Raw genomic sequence first — 20,113 nt, 5'->3', positions numbered from 1 at the left:
CAGCTGGGGGGAAGTAGCACATCATAGCATGCATGAAACTGCTTTGGAAACTGGGGTTTTCGTAAACACCCTTTGTTGCAAAGCATAGGTCTGTGTCTCTTTTGTTCAGTGAGGTGGGAAAGTCAACAACTCCACTGGGCACACCCAAGTCTAACCATTAGCTCACTTGATCTTAGCCATAAACCACATATTGGAGGCATGCACACACACACACACACACACACACACACACACACACACACACACCTCTGCCTTCCTCATCTGATCTGTGTTGATCAGGGAAGGAGAGGGCTTATTGTCCCCTTCTCCTCTTCAGATGATTGATCTGAGGACTGAGGAGGAATGATTTGTATGTCGGGGGCTGAAAAGAGTTATTGAAATCTTTCCACCCATGCCACTGCCATCATAGATGGAAATCACCCACTCCTTGATCAATCTGGAGAGGAGATGATTTGATCCCCCATCACACTTTGGCCCTGCTCTCTGGCTTTGCTATAGTGAGCAATTTCGCCCCTTTCACTTTCTGTCCTCACTGTTTGACAATCTCGGGGGGGGGGCGCAAAATGACTCCTTCATTGTAGTTCTATGCTGATCAGAAACAGGAAAGGGAACCCAGGGCTGTACTTATGTCTCCCAAGTGCTAAGGACTCAGGATTTGTTAAAGCATGCCAAAGTCCTCCCTCCTGTTCTGCTCTGCTTCAGTTGAGGGAAGGGTTCTTCCTCAGAGGTGGTCCAGGGGGTGATGTGTATCTCAGACCTCTGTATTTTCCCCTACAGCTCTTTCCACAGATTCCACTGCCAGGCTGCAGACCCAATTGGATGGTGGTCTTGGGGTCAAAAACAAAAGGGGGGGGATAAGACCCAGTCTATGGGGCAAAGTAGTTTGCCACTCCTGTTCTTTATCTTGTCTTCAGCAAGGACTTGTTTCCATAAACTGTGAGAAAATATGACCTAAAAACAACTACCTTCCTTAAACTTAAGATGGTAACAGAGCTCGGCCGAAAAGTCAAGTCCTCCCAGCTCACACTGTGTTCAGCCAACACTGAGCAATGTGTCTTAAAGTATACATGAAAAGAAGCATTATAGATCACTGATACATGAACAATTCACTTCTCGTTAAAGATACCTGTCTTTTGGGAGCAGATGTTAAATTACTGGAATTAATTAGAATGTTGCCATGTACTTCAGCACTGTATGCCCATGTGGTAAATTATTACGCACACTCTCGCCCTAACCCATATTGCAGTGATTCATCTTACAAAGTAAGGACACCTGATTCCTCTCCAGATATATATTCAAATCTGTTGCCATGTAGGAGTGTAAGTGTAAGCTATTATGTTGAGAGAAAATTTCTAAAGCCCTTCACAATGAGCAGACACACAGAGGATAATAAAACCAAGCCCAGCATAATAGTAGCAGAACAGATTCTTTTGTTAATCCCCATGTTTATGATTCAGGGCTGCCGTCTATTCTAGGATGACTCATTTAACGCAAACTCATTTAGCAATGAGTTTGTATGTGCTTCCTTCCTGCCCCCCTGAAGAATACCTCCCCTGTGTGTGGTCTCCTGTGGGTTTGAGGCCCTTGCTGGATGAAACCCTTCCACATTCTACCATGTGCTAGAAATGAAATTCATGGGCCTTCTGTAGCAGAGGGCTGATTCAGATATCTGAGGATTCCCAGTGCGCCGAGCTAAGTAGTACCAAAACACATACGTTGGGGTGCAACCGTGTGTAACACTCATATTTTCAGGTGGAAATAATACATAACCAGCAAAACCAGATTAAATAACACGTGTGTGTGCACTGAACACATGTGCCTTCTAGAATCTCACATTTCTCTGATCCATAAATCTACAGGTAGTTAACCTCCTTCCAGCATTCATATACTGGGGGCACACAGATGCAGTCACACAAAGTTTAGCTATACTAGACAAACCTATGTTGACTTTCCCCAAATAATCCCAGGAATTGTAGTGTAGTGAAGGTGCTAAGAATTCTGTTACAAATTCTCAGCACAATCATCTATTACAGTCCATGGAGGGTGAATTTTTTATTTTTTAAAAACCTTATAGTTTCCTCCCCCCCCCCCTGCAAGAAGTAACCCAAAGCAGTTTACATCAATAAAATATATATCCAATAAGACAAACACAAAATGCATTAAAATATCATTAGAAAATACCCTCATCATAAAAATGAAAACCAGGTAGGAGGAAATTACTGTTCGCAGTGTAGAACTCTCCCTACCATCCCTTACAGACATATACTTATAGAAACGTCTTCGGTGCAGAAATTATTCTAGCCCTCATGCTAGCCAGGCTGCCAGAATTCTAGTTCTCCTTACATCCAGGGAACAAGAACACCATATTTGTAGTTAGTTTGCAGTTCTCATAGCAGGGCCTGTTTCTTTCACTCTCCCTCTTTATTATTGATGTAAGCCATTTTGAGAAACAATAATTTTAGGAAATAAGGTAAAATAAGGAAGGAAGGTTGCACATTTAAACTGTTTTTTGAAGTTTTGATTGTATTGTTTTAGAATGGACATATTTGCCGCTCCATCAGAGGAAGAGAGGGACATAAACCTTAAGAAATAAATAGCAATAGTTTTCAAAACCACAGAATAGGCACAGCCTCCCCAATAAGAAATTATCAAATACCAGAGCAGAGGGCTCAATTCTGATTTGCTATGTAACTTAGCTCTGCCTTGTCCAGTCCTATTAATGAATAGGCATGGCAACAACTGCAAATCTACTGCAACCACCAGCTCCTTACTGATCCCGAGGCTATGGGTAAATGCAGTAATTTTAAATAACAAGGCTCCTCATATACTTGCAGAAATGTCTACGTGGAGAATATTCTCATCATAAAAGCTAACTAACTAAAAATTCAAGGATGGAAAATTAGCCTTTCACTTTAAGGCTGAATAGCCTTAAAATTGTGCCCTAACTTTAGTCGATCACTTACAAGCTAACCTTCCGCGAATGGCTTTCTTTACTCCCGTTGCTCTTCTGATCAACTGAATTACTTGTATTACGAGAGGAGGATGGTAAGGTGGAAGCAGAGGAGAACGCAGCAGTCCCACTGGGGTTGCTAGAGCGAGTACGGAAGGAATCATCTGAAAGTCAAGGAGGAAATGTTAACACAGTAATTGGCAGTATGTGGGTGCAGCCGTTGCTACCAGAGCTGTGATTTTGTTAGCTGCTTGTACAGAATGTTTATAAAGATCATGTGTACTTGTTTATTTATTTCATTTCTTAAAAAAATAATTTTAATTGAATTTTCAAATAATTTACATTTCAAATTATCTTTTATTATACCATACCTTCTTTGACTTCCCTCCCTCCCCTTCCAAGCTTCATTTAACTTATTCACCATTCCAGCATATTTCAGTGTATCCATCTAATTCTGTTCTCCTATCTTACATTACTTCAATATATGTTATACTGTTGAATTTACTTTAATATTGCCCGTGTTTTCAACTGTGCACAATTATTTTCAATATACTCAACAAAATTTTTCCACTCTTCTTTAAATACCTGTTCTCCTTGCTCTCTTATTCTACATATTAGATCTGCTGCTTGATTATTTTTTTCAGTCTGGCCAGCGCTAAGGACAATGGGCCCCAAAGGTCTTTGAGCACAAGGGGAAACTAATAAAATAATTCTAATAAACACATTCCCCCCGCCCCCAAAAAGTAACCAAGCTGCTTACCTGAAAAGGAGAACATAGAACCTTTTCCTACTGCTGAGACTGAAGTATATCCTGTTGAAGAACTTTTGCTGAAGGGGTACAAAAATATGTGATGATGTTATAAAGCATAACCATCATTAGCCATGGGCAGGCCCTCCCCCTCGCATTTCAGAATGGGCCCAGGTAAATAACAAATAATTTCCCTTCCCAAATGGAAAAGAACTTGCATGATTTAAAATCCCATTCTAAGCACTTCTACCAAATCTTCTCCCATGAGCCCCTCCCTTCACCTTTCCTTTCCTCTTTCCCCAAATGTGCCTGGTGAATTGGCAGCAACAAAGGCTGACACCAGGACCTCCATTATGTATTTATTGTAAAACATTTGCATCCTGCTATTCAGTTAAAAAATCTTCACAGAAGCTCACATCAGAAACTAAAACAATCTATAATACGTTAATAATACAAAGGCTTTAAAGGAGGGGAGAACCAAATTAATGGGTCACAAAATACAGCAGAGACATAAAACAACTGCAAGACATAACAGTGCAAGAATATCCTAATGGTCCATAAATATCAGTACTGAGGCTACTATGCTGGGCCTTAAAGGTAAGATAATTCTGCAACCTGGAACCCACTACAGAGAAGGACCTGCCCTGCATCCCAGCCAATCAGAACGCTGGTAACTGACAGATATGGAATATGTCCTCCAATGATGGACACGGTAGGTGGGCTGCTTCACATGAAAGAAAACAGTCCTTCAGGTATGGCCACAAGTGTTTAGGACTTTATACATAGTGACCAGAACCTTCAATTTGTGCCCATAATTGTACTGGTAACTAATAAAGGTGGCATGGCCCAGTTGCGATTCTGTGCCAGCTAAAGCTTCTGAAGACTCTTTAGGGGTAGCCCCACACAAAGCATGATCCAATCATCTCATCTAGATAGCACGGAATCTTAGAATTGTAGAGTTGGAAGGGACCACAAGGATCATCTAGTCCAAGCCCCTGAAATGCAGGAATCTTTCCCCAATGTAGCGCTCAAACCCACCACCCTCATATTAAGAGGCTTGTGTTCTACCGACTGAGAACTAGGGCATGTGATGTAAGGGTGCAAATGGTATACTAACTGACTCCAGAAGTACCCCAGGTGTCTAACCTGGTCAGTAGAAGTGCTACTCCATCCAGAACAGGCTGTAACTTTCAACCCTGACTGGTTCTGCTAAATGACCACTGTATCATTACAGTTTATTACTGTTCTTGCAGATGGAGGAGAAATCAATGTGAAGTTACATGGGGATTAGAATGAAACTTTCAATTGGTTACACACTTCTCCAAATTTTGCAGTGTGGTTTTTGATCAAACATGTGCACAAAATGTTGGTTTTTGAGACAAGAGGCACACAAAATGCATATTAGGAAAAATGCATATAAAGCAATAATAGTTTAGATGTGCTTTTTAAAAAACTGCAAAAAACTGGGAAAGAATAGACTGCTAGCCAAGCTAATGCAGAATGGAAATTGTCTGATCCATCCATCCCTAACTGTCCATCATTTCTCTAGAAATCAACTAAAGAATAACACCATGCTATTAGCATACAACTAGAGAAAGATAAGTACGTTTCCATAAAGAACAACCAAAGTGGTCTATAGGAATGCCATCTCTGTCACAGACACATAGAAAAAATAAATATTACATACCTGGGACACTTGTCTATGTTTCCATATTTTGAGTGCAAGGCTTGACTACTGAAAGACTGGCTTCGAACCAATTTTGACTTTTTCACTTCTTTGCCTAGGGGACAATTAAAAAACCCCAACACAATTTATTGTGGGCTTATTACATAATTTGCTGGCAACAATAGGAGGATTCACGCTGCAGGGAAAGAACAATTGGAACAGAGACCTAGAAAAGCATGATGGAGTTCTGGCAATCAGTTTTCATCATTGGGCGTAAAGCTCTATCTATAATTTTGTGTGATTTTTGGTCAAAACATGTAAGCAGTTACCCGAATTCACAGGGCCTGATATAACTGAAGGAGAAGGAGCAGAAAAAACTTGTATCAGGTACATGGCCATGAAACCTAAGGAGAGAGATTGCGGAAGCAGAGCCAGCAGGCAGGCTGCCTGAAACCCAAACTGTCCAGTTAGCTAAAGGACAAGGAGGATGTTCAAGCAACAACTGCAGAGGGGTGGGCAGCCACAGGGAATATAGAAGCTATGGTTGCAAGGACACCTGTTCCTGGAAGCGTGAGACAGCAGGGAAATTCATAGAGCACCTTTGGATCTTGGCTCCTACTGTTCACCATTTGTTCAACTCTGCCCTGGCAACTTCAATGGGTTTGGAGCCCACTCAGCTGTCTATCTTGGCGTTTTCTACCTGTGTTTTCTTATATTCATTGTGGTGTGGACATATATTTTAAAACAGACAAAAGGTGTTTGTTCTTTTTCTTACCTGCTGCAGCACCCGGATTTCCGGAAACAGACATTGGTATAGTTTTGGCCAAAGTTGTTGATGCTTTACTGTCTCTACCTAAAACAAAGGTCATTTTAAGCATTCCACTCAGATTAACTGAAGAGGTAAAGACTGTGCAATATGACAGTCTGTCATAACATCTTAAACACCACACAACCATATTGAAACTCTAGAAGAAAACAGATGGGATAATACATTATCCCGGAGTAAAATTTGTCACGTGTCCCATCAATGTATCAATGCCATGCTTTCAATCACAGCAGAAAGTGACTATACTGAAGAGCAGACCACTATCTATTGCAGATGTTTTAGATATGAATTTTTCCTGCTACAGCACATGAATTGGACTAAGTGCCCCATGTTATTTCTTTCAGCTCTAAGGGGCTGACCATTGAAACTGATGCATGAAGCACTTAGGAAAGTGTGGTTTGGGGTCTACATCTGGATTGCATTTGTTGCTGATGCAGCAAAAGGTATTGGCCTAGTGTAGATATAATGCTGGTTCCCGGAAAACCATGGTTTTACACCCCTTTTGCTTGTATTTAGTTTTGATTCAGATTTGTCATGGCCAATGGCTAGTTCAATAAAGTTATTTGGATTGGATTGAAATCAGGAGCAAATATATTCCTTTCTTTTCTGTTTTCCACAGTGATTCCTCCCAATTTCTCTTCCGGTACTGACTATGCTTTTGTGCTACCTATGCAGGACATGTTCTCTCATAACTATTGTTTGCCAGCCCACTTCAAATTAGAATTTCTGAGCCTGAAAGGAACATAGCTTTCACTAACAATAGTTGGCATCAATGCACATGTAACACAAAAACATAGTCAGGCCTAGTAATGGAAGGGGGGCTAGATGGCTGTAGATTACAGGAGGCAGGCAGGAGGCAGGCTCAGAGGAACCTTATAAGTTATCCAAAAGGACATTTTCAGATTCCACAGATCCAGAAAGCCTGGCACCCTGCTACTCTGGAACCATCTGCTCTAGTGTATTGAATGAGGTTTTGCCTGGTAAGCAGCAGAGAACAGGATCTGCCCCAATTGCCCACTTCAGTCACACAAGTTATTGGTTGTATGACCGTGGCCAAAGCATTTCCTAAATGTTGGGTTGTAAGAGTGTGCAATGCTTTGACATGCATTTCTCACACTAAATTAGTAGCAGCCAGAAGATTAATATGGCCGTCCCCCCGTGTCTGTGAATGCAACATTAACCCAGTTTAGAAATAGTCCTTGCCACCTCCACCTCAGCATCCTCCACTCCCCATAGAAAGAAATTAAGAAGCCTCTGGGAAAAGAAACAAAAGAACACTTACGCTTCTTTTCATACATTTTATCGCTCATACTGGTAGACCTGCCCTCATTTTGCTGTTTCTCTTTTTCTAATTGTTCCTGTTGTGGAAACAATTTAACAACAGTGGTAATGGAAACTTAAAACCTAAAATTTGTTGGCTGCAAGCTGCAGACAGGCATGCTTCCACAACCCAGTCAGCTTCAGAAGAGAGGAAGATGCAGCCTGAAATGCCACCAATTATAAGTAATAAATTATTATTATCATTATTATTATTATTGGTTAAACAGCCATTTGCTCATAGCACACTCTCCCCAGAAATTGTCCCTCTCCTCTGCGGCCCCCCCTCCCCATTTACAAATACCTCTCCAGTAATATCACACAGGGTTGTGATATTTTATACAAAGCAGAGTGTGGTCGCTTTCCCTCAGCTTTCCCTCTCTGAAATGTCGAGGTAGACTAGAGGAACTATGCTGAAAATTGAGCAACCCAAACTTGAACTCATGACCTGGACATATATGGCGAAACGTTTGAGACTACTGCAAGAAAACAGTTAGCACAGAGACTAAGGATATAAACTGGGATTCAAGATGTCCCAGTTATAAAATATTGCCTCGGTCATGAACAGGGACAGGTCTGCCATGCAGCAGGGTGAAGCAACCTCACCACTGGCCACAGGGAAGATAAACGAGGGTGTTCGAATAGTGAAGCAAAGTGTTGTCCTCAGTAGGATGTGTGTAGCATTTGGGCTCCATTTCACACAGCAAAAGCTCTTCTGCTAGAACTGACTATGACATCTGATACCCTAGGGCACTGTTCCTTTATTTGCATCGCAGTGCCAGCCTACCTTCAAAAGCTGCTTGCCGGGAAGGACGGAGCTGCCACGTTAGCTTTCTGGCAGGTGGGCCGCTGCTGCTTACCAGGAGACAGAGGCACAGGGGCAAGGCAGCAGAAAGGGTGGCACACTGCAAACACGCCATTAGGAGTGCCAGATTGGCTCCGTCAGTGCGTCTGCAACACCCTGACCTCCCCACCACTTCGCCTTCCTGGTAGGCAACAGGGGCCCATCTGCCAGGAAGTGAGCAGCGCAGCTCTGCCTTTCCCAGCAAGCTGCTTCTGTCTACCTTGCAGAATTGCTGTATGGGTTATTGAGATGACGTTAGGTTATACTATATAAATATTATTATTACTGCTAAAAGAATCACAAACTTGAGGTAGTTTACAGGGCATTTTCTCCTGCCAGTAATTTGAAATCTATATATGTAGACTGCAACTGCTAAAGGCTCTGTCCATTTCCTCCTGCACCAGGACCTCCTCTCAGACAAATAAGCACTGTGACACAGTATGTCTTAGGTTACATATATGGAGAATGTTTAAGATTACTGTTCCCTGGCCCTCCTTTATCAGGGAATTATTTTAAATCTTCACTCTGGATCCATTGGAAAGTCTACAGGATACTCAGTTAGCTTAATGTCTATCGTAAACATACCATTTCCAAAAGTAGGTGCTCCTCTCTTTCTTTTTGCTGGTCCAATAGATCATTTTCATAAAACCTCTTCTGAAACTGTTTGAAGGTTAAAACAAACAAGCCATCAGTGATCAGGCCAATGGTTTCAGCTTGTTATTTCAGGTTACCATCTTAGAAGATACTTACCGCATCCAAAGAGGTTTCCATTCTGTCCAGTTCCAGCACCATCTATTTAAAAAGTTTAATTATTATTTTAGGTTGTTTTAATGTTTTGTTTTGTTTAAAAAGCCAGTTTGATCTCCTAACACTGAGTCTTGAAATATTTGTGGGATTTTCCACAGAGATTTCCACTTAAATTTGGGCATAGGTATTGAAAAAAAGAAAAGGAACTAACTAGCAACATGGGTTAGAGTCTCACTAAAGTTTTTCGTGTGCAGACATTTTACATTGTTAGAGTAGAACAGTAGGACATTATAGTAAGGAAGCCCAGCTAGTGTTCTGTCATTATCAGCATTCTCCGAGCTACTGAAATCTAGATGAACACAACTGAAAATTATTTCTAACAATTGTGAAATTTACTGTCTTTTACTGTCTCAGCTCTAGATACAGGCACTAAATCACAGTTCACACTTTTGCAAATTGGTAAAACATATTCAGAATCCCCCCACTACGCTATATAAACAGAATTTTAAGAAGTAAGACATTAGCAATCACTGAATGACCAAGGGTTGTGTCCAACTAAATTATACTGAGTAGATACATTGAAACTAATGGGCATAAGTTAGTAATGTTCATTATATTTCATGGGTGGTATTCAACACTAGTCCTACTCAGAGTAAAACCAATGAAGTTAATGGTCATGACTAAGGCCTATTAATTTCAATGGGTCTACTCTAAGTAGGACTTAGTTAAGCACAACCCAGTGGGTTTACTCTGTGTGTGACTAGCATTGGATACAACCCCAGGAAATTACTAAAATGCACTGGCAACATGAAAAAAATACTAGATGAGTAAAAGAAGTAACCACCCCACATACTTTTTTAACAATGCTCAGAACATCTTTGTCTTTCTCCTCACACAGAAGTTTTCTTACACACAGTTCTAGCTGCTGCAGTAAATGCTTATCTGTGGGAACCTTGAGAGTAGACTTCACTTTTGGCAATAAATAACAAAGCTTCATTCTACAGAGGGAAAAGCAAGATTTATATAGGAGGAAAGTAAAGATATGACAATAGGTTAAGAAAAACAAACAGTGTATTAGTATCCCTTTGGTTTATGTACATAGGACGACAAGAAGTAGCCTTATACCAAGATAGACCTTTGATCCATCTAGCTCAGGATTGTCCACATTGACTGGTAGCAGCTTAGTGAAAAATACTGTGGTGCACAGCACACTACCCCAGCCTCTCAAACTTAGGTCCCCCAGATGTTGCTGGACTACAACTCCCATCATTTCTAGCTCCGGGTCCAGTGGTCAGGGATGATGGGAGTTGTAGTCTAACAACATCTGGGGACCCAAGGTTGAGAAAGACTGCTCTATCCTATATATTTTGTTTTGTTTACTCTTTTTAAAAATGTGCATCCACCTTGACCCATGCATCTCTTCTGCCCTGTCACTTCAAACGCTCTCCTTTTCTAGGTCAAAGGATTCCCAAGTTCTCGATTGCAAAGGAACAGAAAGTACTGTCCTTTTCTTTAGCTTGGTCCTGTTTATCTATATAAGGTTTTAGGCCTCTGTGGCAAGGACCATGCTATTTATGTGTCCTCTCAACAGTACAATAGACACCGTACAATATAGAAACGCTAAACAATAAATGTTATGAGCTGTTGGAGAGTTATAATGTTCCATCACTTAATAGCAACCAATTTCTCCTGGCCTGCTTTTTAATTATCCTTTCGTGTACAGTATCGGGCAATAAAATAATAGTAAGGAACCAGTAAAAAACTGCAATCTTTGCTAAAATAAGGCAATGCAGTAACAATCTGCTGAACATTTCGGAGCAACGTGACATGCCACTTTGGGCAGAAGCCGCCTTCAAAACAAACACTCTTAAAACATACACTATTCTTTATGTATGTGAATTTGTGTAGATGTGTCCACAAGTCAAACAAACCAGCTGGTTCACCAGCCACAGCCATTTCTGGGTAGAAAGAGCTTGACCACAGTAATCCATGCTCTAATAACTTCCTTTTTGGACTACTGCAATGTACTTTAAGATGACTTGGAGGCTTCAACTACAGTGGTACCTCTGGATGCGAACAGGATCCATTCTGGAGCCCCGTTCACATCCTGAAGCGAATGCAACCCACATCTGCGGGTCGCGATTCGCCGCTTCCGGGCATGCGCGTGACATCATTTTGAGCGTCTGCACATGCACGAGCGGCGAAACCTGGAAGTAACGTGCTCCATTACTTCCAGGTCACTGCAGAGCGCAACCCGAAAATACTCATCCCGAAGCTACTTCAACCCGAGGTATGACTGTACTGCGGAATGCAGGTGCCATAATATTAGTTTAGTTCAGTTAGTTGGAATCATGTGGCGCTGATTCTAGAAAATTTACATTGGCCATCTACATGCTTCTGGGATGAATTTGAGGTGCTGGTAACTTATAAAGCCCTAAAATACTTGGGGTCCAAAGAGCTGGAGGAACACCTCTCCCTGTATCTGTCTGCCCATGAGCCAAGATCAGGAGAACTTTCTTGACGTTCTCCCATTGAGACACGTATATCATGCAGTGAGACATAAAAATGTCTTCTGTGCTGTGACACTCCATCTATAGAATGTCATTCTCCTGGAAACATATTTGACACTGACATTATTGCTGCCAGAGAAAGATTCATTTGTTTCCCTGGGCATTTGCAGCAGTCTCATGGTTTCTGTAATTTTAAAGTTTGTACTGCACTCTAAGTTATACTTGTTCTTTGTTTGATTGTGATAGTATTTTACATATTGAGGGGGGGGGACTGCAATTTTTACTGTACCCAGCCCTGAGATCTTATGATGAAGGGTGGGTCAGAAATGTATTTAATATAATGAATACATAATAATCATGACAAGCTCTGCTACACACCCATTCGGGACTTGCTGGAGTGTGGCCCTCATCTCCACCTGCTTTTTTGTGTCTGAAGTTGTCTATTACAGAGTCCCTTTCAACTTCAAAAAGTTATTTGCTCATGCTTCCTTTTTATATTATCTGGAAGGTTACATAGAAAACCACTTCAGCTTCTTCCTTGTAAACATTTTTCACACCTCTCCCCTCATATTTCCTTCTCTCCTCCATATGCCTCTGGGCAACATCATGCCTATTATATATTTTAATTTCTGTGCTGCTTAATACACAATTTGTCAAACAGCCAATATCAAACCTGCTTAAATCAGGAGAAATGTTAGCTTCAAAAGGCTAAGGACTGAACTCAGAATAGATAACCTCTTCTGAGGACTGCCATGCTACTGTTACACAACAGTATAATATATTGCAGCATTAATACTGAGATAATACTGGGTAACGAACAAGGTGGTGTAGAGGTGAATTCTTACTCAAGAAATGAATGCAAGGCTTCCCAAGCAAATTGCCAACCCACTCTAGACATCATCAATATAAAACATCTTGACCAAGCCACATAGATTTTTTTAACACAACTTGTGCAGTACCTCACGTTTGCAACTGGATCATGTGTAAGCTCAAGCACTGGGAGAAAGAAGTATTCACAGAAAAAAGATTTGGAAAAGAGTTCTATGATGAATTCACAGGTATCTAAAAAACGCAATCTGTTCCAGTAGCTTTTTCCTTGGCCCAACTCTGGAAAAAAAATGATTAAAAAAAACTGACGATCACCATATGTAGATTTTCATTTTGTTTTACTGCACAAGAAATGCATAGAAATGCAATATATAATTTCAAAGTTAATTTAATGGGATGAGCTCAATACAAACTGATCCTGGAAAATGTTTTATGTCATTTTCAATAATGTGAAAAGATTAGTCATAAATCCTGTCAAGACAGAACACTGTTAATCTTTAAAACAAAGCTGAAAGATCAAGAGATGACCATGGGTTCCCTCCCCCCCCCCTTCTTCCGGTTCTCTAGCATGAACTCCATCAGGGTTTAGCATTACATTGTACCAACAGCCAGCCACCCACTTAAGGTGGGTCAGCAAAACAGCTTCAAGCCAGGTTGGTTTTCAATCATAGTTAGGGAAGCTTGCCATGGTTAACACTAACCATGGTTGACATGGTTAAAGGGTTAAAGCTGACAAGGGTTAAAGCTGACAAGGGGAAGAAGTGGAGGAAATTCATGTTAGGGAGCAACGAAGGCAGACAGGTCCCATGACCACACCATAACCACAGTTTCATCTACACTGGACCAATTTATTTTTTCAATTTGATTTGACCACCAGAAAAATGCAGTTTCCCATGGGAAAAATTAAAGCCTGAATTGGAAACCAAGATATATTTGATGCTATTGCCTAAGAAAGTTTGAAGTATGAACATTTAAATTAATCAACTGTTTCTCATCCTTTGCGTATTCTTTTGGTAGGCCTACAAGTGCAGATCAGAAAGTCGGTGTCTGTCAGCCATTATTACATTATTTAAAACCTCTAAATTTATAGATACAGTGGGACCTCGGGTTACATACGCTTTAGGTTACATACGCTTCAGGTTACAGACTCCGCTAACCCAGAAATATTACCTCGGGTTAAGAACTTTGCTTCAGGATGAGAACTGAAATTGTGCTCCGGCAGCGCGGCAGCAGGAGGCCCCATTAGCTAAAGTGGTGCTTCAGGTTAAGAACAGTTTCAGGTTAAGTACAGACCTCCGGAACGAATTAAGTACTTAACCTGAGGTACCACTGTGTAGATATATAGATGTAGATTAGATAGTTTTCAGAAACTTTAAAATGCAGCACTTTGAAAATGGAGTCTCTGGTTACTCTGATACCAATATAACTGTGTTGAAGTGTCTGAACATGTTACACCACCATGGTGTCAGACCACTGGTCCATTTATATTCCAATTGGCAGGGGTTCTATAAGGACTTGCTAAACTGAGATCCTTCATTTATTTTACTTTATTTATTACCTTTACATACCTTCCAAGGATGGTGCATATGGTTTCCCCCCTCCCTATTTTATTTCATAGCAACCCTGTAATGAGGTAGGTTAGGCTAAGATATGGTGACTGGCCCAAGCTCACCCAGGGAGCTTCATGGCTGAATGGGGTTTCGAACCCTGCTCTGTCGAGTCCCAGTCCAACACTCTGTCCATTATGTTACACTGGCTCTTTCACACCTTTAGCTCAGAGATGGGGAACCTGAAGCCCTCCAGAGCTTATTAGACTCAACTCCTAACAGTCCTAACCTGCATGGGCCACTGCTGAGGGATGGTGGAAGCTGTACAACAATGTCTAGGGCCACAGGTTCCTCATCCCTGCTTTAACTGAAGATATGACTGAACCTGGGACCTTAAGATTGTAAAATGTTTGCTGCACTGTAAAGATAGGAATCTTCCCCTCTTGTACAACTCTACACACAGTTGCCATCCCTTTTTCCAAATTACACTGCTGTCCTCAAAACAAAGAGAAAATCAGGACTTACGCTCAATCAGTTTCTGGATGACTTCATGCCTCTGTTCTTGTTTGCGATTGTAACGTAAATATACACACAGGGTTCGAGCAGCTGCTTTTTGGACAGGTAAAACATTCTTCAAGAAAGAAAGGAAATACATTTAATCCTACAGTCTCTGTAAGTATTCAGATTGTTTTCACATTGCTGATTGATTGTATTCACATTGTTGATTGAAGAGCATTAAGGATAATTGATGGCTAATGGTATGGAGGGGGGGGTGAAGGGAGAGAGTAGAAGCAACTGAAGAATTGGTACTTAAGAAATCTGAAATGCACTTAAACTGAATTTGCCACTACTCCCCAAAGCCTAATCCTTAAAACTTGAATCTAAAAAATGAAGCAATTTCAAATGTTTGTGTGATAGCGGGTAGTAAATTCTCAAAATAGTTCCCAATTGATTGGTTTCTTACTGAATATATTGCGTTTTACAGCTTATTTTATTTTGCTTATTTTTGCACATAACATATGCTAAGAGCGTTCATAATGTGACGCTATTCCTATGGGGAGACAATCGGGCAGGGAGGGGAGCAGGGAAATGTGTGAACTCAGTGCAAGTTTTTATTTCACTCATGAACATGTGAGTTAGGAAATGGGGGGGAGGAAAACACTTTTGTTTAAATGCAGACGTCAATCTTCCCAATCCACTGAAGTGAATGGAGTAGGCTTTGGCGTTAGGCAAACCCCATGTGCTTCTGAACCGCTAACTTTGCAACAATCAGTAGATTAAGACAGATGCTTTGAGGTCTTCATCCAAAACATACAAGAAGCTGGCTTTCCAAATGAGTGGATTTAGAATAGAGGTGTAAACCCCCTGGGAGGCTTCAAATAGAGCTCTTTCTCTTTTTGCTGTCTCAGCACAAGTAGTAGAGTTTTGACCACATTCCACTTTACTTTTAATTTTCAGAAGCTATGCTACCTGCTGAATACTTCAGTGACGAAATATACTTAATAGTAATGAAGAACATTAAAACAAAACAAAATAAAGTTCTCATGCTTCACACTGCTAACAAATGTTTTCCCACTACCTGGCATTTCCTACTGCCGTGTCGTTTGCTGTTTAAGTTTGAAATCCTACATCCAATTACCTGGGGATAAGACCCATTGAACTCAGTGGGGTTTACTTCAGATTATATAGCAGCCCTGCTCAGAAAGCAGGAGAGCGAAAGATCCACCACTGCACCTGAAGCTCTGGCAGATAGTGCCAGCAGGGTGGAATCAACTTGCCAAGTTTGTCTGCAAGGCCATTTCCCCGAAACCACACCCACCCACTGACATCACTCCTGACACATCTAATGGGTGCTTGGGCATCGTTAAATTCTGCATTGGCTGCACACCCATTCCCAGCAGTGAACAGTAGTGTGAAGGCAAACTGAGCAGGATTTAATCTCTGCTCATCCCACCCCAGACAACTACACTAGTGGCCAAAATTGCAGAAACCTTTTTGGAAAACGTATATTTCTGAGGTTTGATGGCTCATAGCACCACTTCTTTTGGGAGTAATACCATAAACTTATATATCAGCCCTCTCTGAACAGGGCTGCTGTTCACAACATCACCTAGGTGACCTCAGAGATCATTTCAATTTCAAATATTCTGATTATTTCTACTTTTTGTTAAGTATTTTTGTTTTTTTATTTGGTTTAGGGGGGCAACTGCCTCCCACCAGCTATGCCCATGCCTCCTATAATATTTCAGAAGGAAGTACAAGGAAGCAAGAGAGAGAGAGAGGTCACAGGGAACTCACGTTTGTCATAATGATGCTCAACATTCTATGCAAGAAGCGATAATAAATTTGATCACTTGAGATGACATGAGGCAGGCAGGCATATTTTTGTAGTAGCTTCTCATGAGTCCTCCATTTCAAAGAGGTTGCTGCTCTCTGCTCCGCTCTTGTTAGCGCTGGGATCAACTCTGGGAAATTCAATAACTAAAGAATGGCAAGGATCCAGGGGATGGGAGAAGAAATGCAAATTATATCACTGAACAACAAACTGCCATCTTTCAAATGCACACAAAGTCTACTTACTCTGCCATACGCGGTCTTCTGGACATTCACTGTGGTTTTCCCCCACCCCCAGTTGAATTCTCCCTAGAGCAACAGAGCAGGGGGCTACAGCTGAAAAGGAGGACCGGGACTCCCACCCAGTGTGCACACAAGTGCTTTACATATGCACATGGTCTCTATGGATCCCAAGCAAATCCTCAATGTCAGCTCCAGAAATAGCTTAGGTTGTATGAGTTTGATACTTGGGCCATGTCTACCAAGCAGCAGGAGGAGTGATCTTGGTTGCTTTGTGCTACAAGCTGGTAGTCAGTTGCCTCAAAGAGGCAACTGGGAAACACTTCCGATGCTCAGAACAGGATTCTGCCACCTTACCTTGCTCTCTGTTCCAATGTTTTCTCCTCCAGTAGACAATAGTTCAAGAATTTCAGGAAGGTAGCCTATTAATGCATCTAACACCTAGTTAAAGAAAAGATGAGTCGCTGACATTTATGTGACAAAGACATCATTCACGTTACATCTCTCTAGTTTTCATTTTAGTCTTCTCCATAGGACTACAGCTGCTGCTGTGTGGGGAATTGAAGGGGAAAGGAAAATTCCCACCCTTCTCTGTAGGAGCCAGGAGGCAGTGGTGAAGGTAAGACACTATACAAGTCTACAGTCACTGACTGGACAGTTAGTTGGCCGTGGCACAGATGAAGGCTGTTAACATCAACAGAGATGCCTATCCAGTCAAGCAACGGTATGTTCGTGTGGTGCTAAAACATTCTTTGTCTCCCAGAACTTACAAAAAAGAGCAAATATCTGAAAGGCTGTCACATGGAAGACAGCAAAACCTTGTTCACTGTTGCAGAACCAGGTCTAAGGTGCTTAAGTCACAAGATGATTACGTTGGCTGAAAATTAAGAAAAACTTCTGAACCGAAATAACAGTTTTACAATGCAACCAATTACTTAGGATTACTGGGGGTCTTCAATTACTGGGGGTCTTCAATTACTGGGGTCTTCAAGCAGAGACTAGATAGCTATCTGTCTATCTCTGAATTTCCTGCATCAAGCATTGGTTAGATAGAGGCCTAAACCTCCTCCAATCCCATGATTCCTCTTCTTTCCAGCATGTATTAAAATACTGAGAAACCATCAACATAGCTATTGAACAATTCTTTTCTAATTTGAACATGCTTCAATCTGCTCATTTTTTCTTCTTATAACTTACTGTATTTTTCCGTCTATAAGACACCCCCATGTATAAGACACCCCCAATTTTGGGGGACTCTGAATTAAGAAAATGGAGGGAGATGTATCTGCATACAGTATAACCCCCCCCCCCAATTTTTGCCATTAATTTTTAGGAAAAAACCTAGTCCTATATATGGGGAAATATGGTATATTCTACAGCCTGACTTCATACATTTTGATTTAGCAACATAAATTTTGTGACACAACTAAACACTTTATTGCAAAATGAGTTATTAGTGTTAAGTAGAGAATTATCACTGATGACTCCTGAATATGATTTTTTAACCTAGCCTATAAAATATCAGTAGTCTCTCCCTGCTTTGTGCCCTCATTTGCTGATAAGTGATGACTTAATCAAGCCCAAGTATTCTACAAAGGTATTGAAGGATAGTTAATCCAAGATTGACCCTACTCTGGTTTAATGTTAATCCACGAATCAGTACTGTCTGAAGGGCACTTCTGTGTTTACTGTACGTTAGTTCATTTGGCTCCACATTTTTTTAACCTCTCTGGGGAAGATGACATATGGGCTTAAGTGAAAAGAGTTCAGTCATCACTTTCAAATAAATCTTTACTAAACACTTATCATGTTCTTTATGACTAGACCATGCAACAAGCAGAAATGATTCATTCCACCAAGCCTTTCTTACTTAGTTTTGTTATAGTGTCATTTAGGATAATTGTAAATGATCTTAACGTAAGCAACAAATAGGTTATTATTACCTCTAATGACTCATCCTGTAATAGGGCTACCAGTTCTTTATGTATTACATACACATCAGTATTTAAAAGCTTAGCAACCTGAAAAATACAGAACCAACAAAACAGGGACATTAGCCTTCTTAATCTGGTCGTATTTATTTTTCAACAAGGTCTGAATAGCCAAAAGGAAACAAGGGTGTAGACTAGATCTCTAATACCAACAATTATACTTAAGAGAGTTGAGGTCATGTCCTTTTCTCACTACTAAGCAGTGTGGCATCACACAGTAGCACAGAAAATAAACAACCTGGCAACAGCACACTTTCAAATTGTGCCCTTGGGTACTGAGATGACATTTTGCTTCTTTTTACATTTCAAATATCCAATATTTTGACACAGCCAAACATTTTAGCCTTCTGCCATGTAATTCCTATTAACTTAAAATAATATAGCTGATCTACTCCTAGGTAGTAGTATACTAGTATATACTACTATACTAAACACAGTTCCCTCACTTTTTCCTCATTCCCAACAGAAACCATGGGTTGCATTCAGCTAGGTTTTACTCAGAGCTGACCCACTGAAATTAATGAGTACATTTACTTTGAGTAAAATATAGCTGAAAACCACCCCATATATTTCCACCATCCCACACAGGTCCATGGAATGGTGACACTGACTGGACTGAATCACAAGTAGCTTCTTGGTTAGGCAATATAATGGAAACTTTAAAAATAAAAAATATATATTAATGAATTGTCATCATTTGATAGATTCTATAAACTGGATTGGTTGATCACTTTTTCTTATGAGGATGTCAAAACAATAGGAAAAAAATTATCTAGCACTCTGATGAAACATACTTGTTAAGAGCTATGATTGTTTACTATCAGAACAGAAAGAGGGAACTGTAGTCATCTGTAGAATACTATACATTTAAAATATATCCAGTAGCAGAAATATGTAGATTACTAGGGTACAGGACAGCTGATGTAATCCAAGGTGGTAATTAACACTAGGCACCAAGGATATGTATTTTTAAAGTCTAACAGGTAATTTTTCATTCATATGAAAAGTGCTTCAGATGAGTACATAAAATTATTCTACAACAACAGCCAATTAAAATGCCAGGTCTTACAGTCCTATATAAGTTATGCAGAAGCATTGCCAAGTACACCACTCCCACTTCCTCTCACATCTGTATCTAATTCCCTTCTGTTCCGATTCCCTCTTTCCCCAGTCATTGTACTGTTTCTGTCTGTTGACAAGGAAATAGAACTCCTTTGGCCAAATTAATTTCCTAAAGCAAGACCCTAAAATCTAAAACTTACATTATGCTGGGTTAAATCAATTAAAGCATCGTGCAAGAGGAACAGAAACTTCCCTTCCCTCACCTCCCCCACATGCCTCTCTGCATTCCACTCCTGATTTGCTTGGAGGGGTTGGGGTAACCCCTAGAGCAAATTTGGGGGTGTGGGGTACATGGAGGGGGGAGAAGGAGGGGAAGAATCAATACAGCCAATAGCTTTATTCGTTCATTCAGCCTTTATTGGCATAATTTAGACAATAAAAACCATAAAAAACAATGCATAAAACATTGGTTATACAGACATATTAAACACATAAAACACATA

At 40.6% G+C, this 20,113-nt stretch overlaps 1 protein-coding gene across 2 annotated transcripts in view; it reads right to left on the bottom strand.

The window, feature by feature from the left end:
- Positions 1-20,113, bottom strand: part of PPP4R4 (protein phosphatase 4 regulatory subunit 4) — a 77,676-nt gene that overhangs the window by 2,062 nt on the left and 55,501 nt on the right. Inside the window, exons 12-24 of one of the 2 annotated variants that reach the window (XM_083435214.1) lie at positions 18,501-18,578; positions 16,915-16,998; positions 16,282-16,464; positions 14,509-14,614; positions 12,568-12,715; positions 9,952-10,096; positions 9,102-9,143; positions 8,937-9,011; positions 7,473-7,548; positions 6,140-6,217; positions 5,386-5,479; positions 3,711-3,778; positions 2,964-3,114 (exon numbers count right to left, since the gene is read on the bottom strand). In XM_083435214.1, coding sequence (XP_083291340.1) covers positions 2,964-3,114; positions 3,711-3,778; positions 5,386-5,479; positions 6,140-6,217; positions 7,473-7,548; positions 8,937-9,011; positions 9,102-9,143; positions 9,952-10,096; positions 12,568-12,715; positions 14,509-14,614; positions 16,282-16,464; positions 16,915-16,998; positions 18,501-18,578 — 1,328 coding nt within the window. The remainder of the gene's footprint in view (positions 1-2,963; positions 3,115-3,710; positions 3,779-5,385; positions 5,480-6,139; positions 6,218-7,472; positions 7,549-8,936; positions 9,012-9,101; positions 9,144-9,951; positions 10,097-12,567; positions 12,716-14,508; positions 14,615-16,281; positions 16,465-16,914; positions 16,999-18,500; positions 18,579-20,113) is intronic. The other variant, XM_083435213.1, reaches the window with a different exon arrangement.

This window comes from Podarcis tiliguerta (genome assembly GCF_965153285.1).
Source record: "Podarcis tiliguerta genome assembly, chromosome: 1".
NCBI classification, from domain to species: domain Eukaryota; kingdom Metazoa; phylum Chordata; class Lepidosauria; order Squamata; family Lacertidae; genus Podarcis; species Podarcis tiliguerta.
Note: the sequence above shows the minus strand (reverse complement) of the source record. Positions and strands in the feature narration are given on the sequence as shown.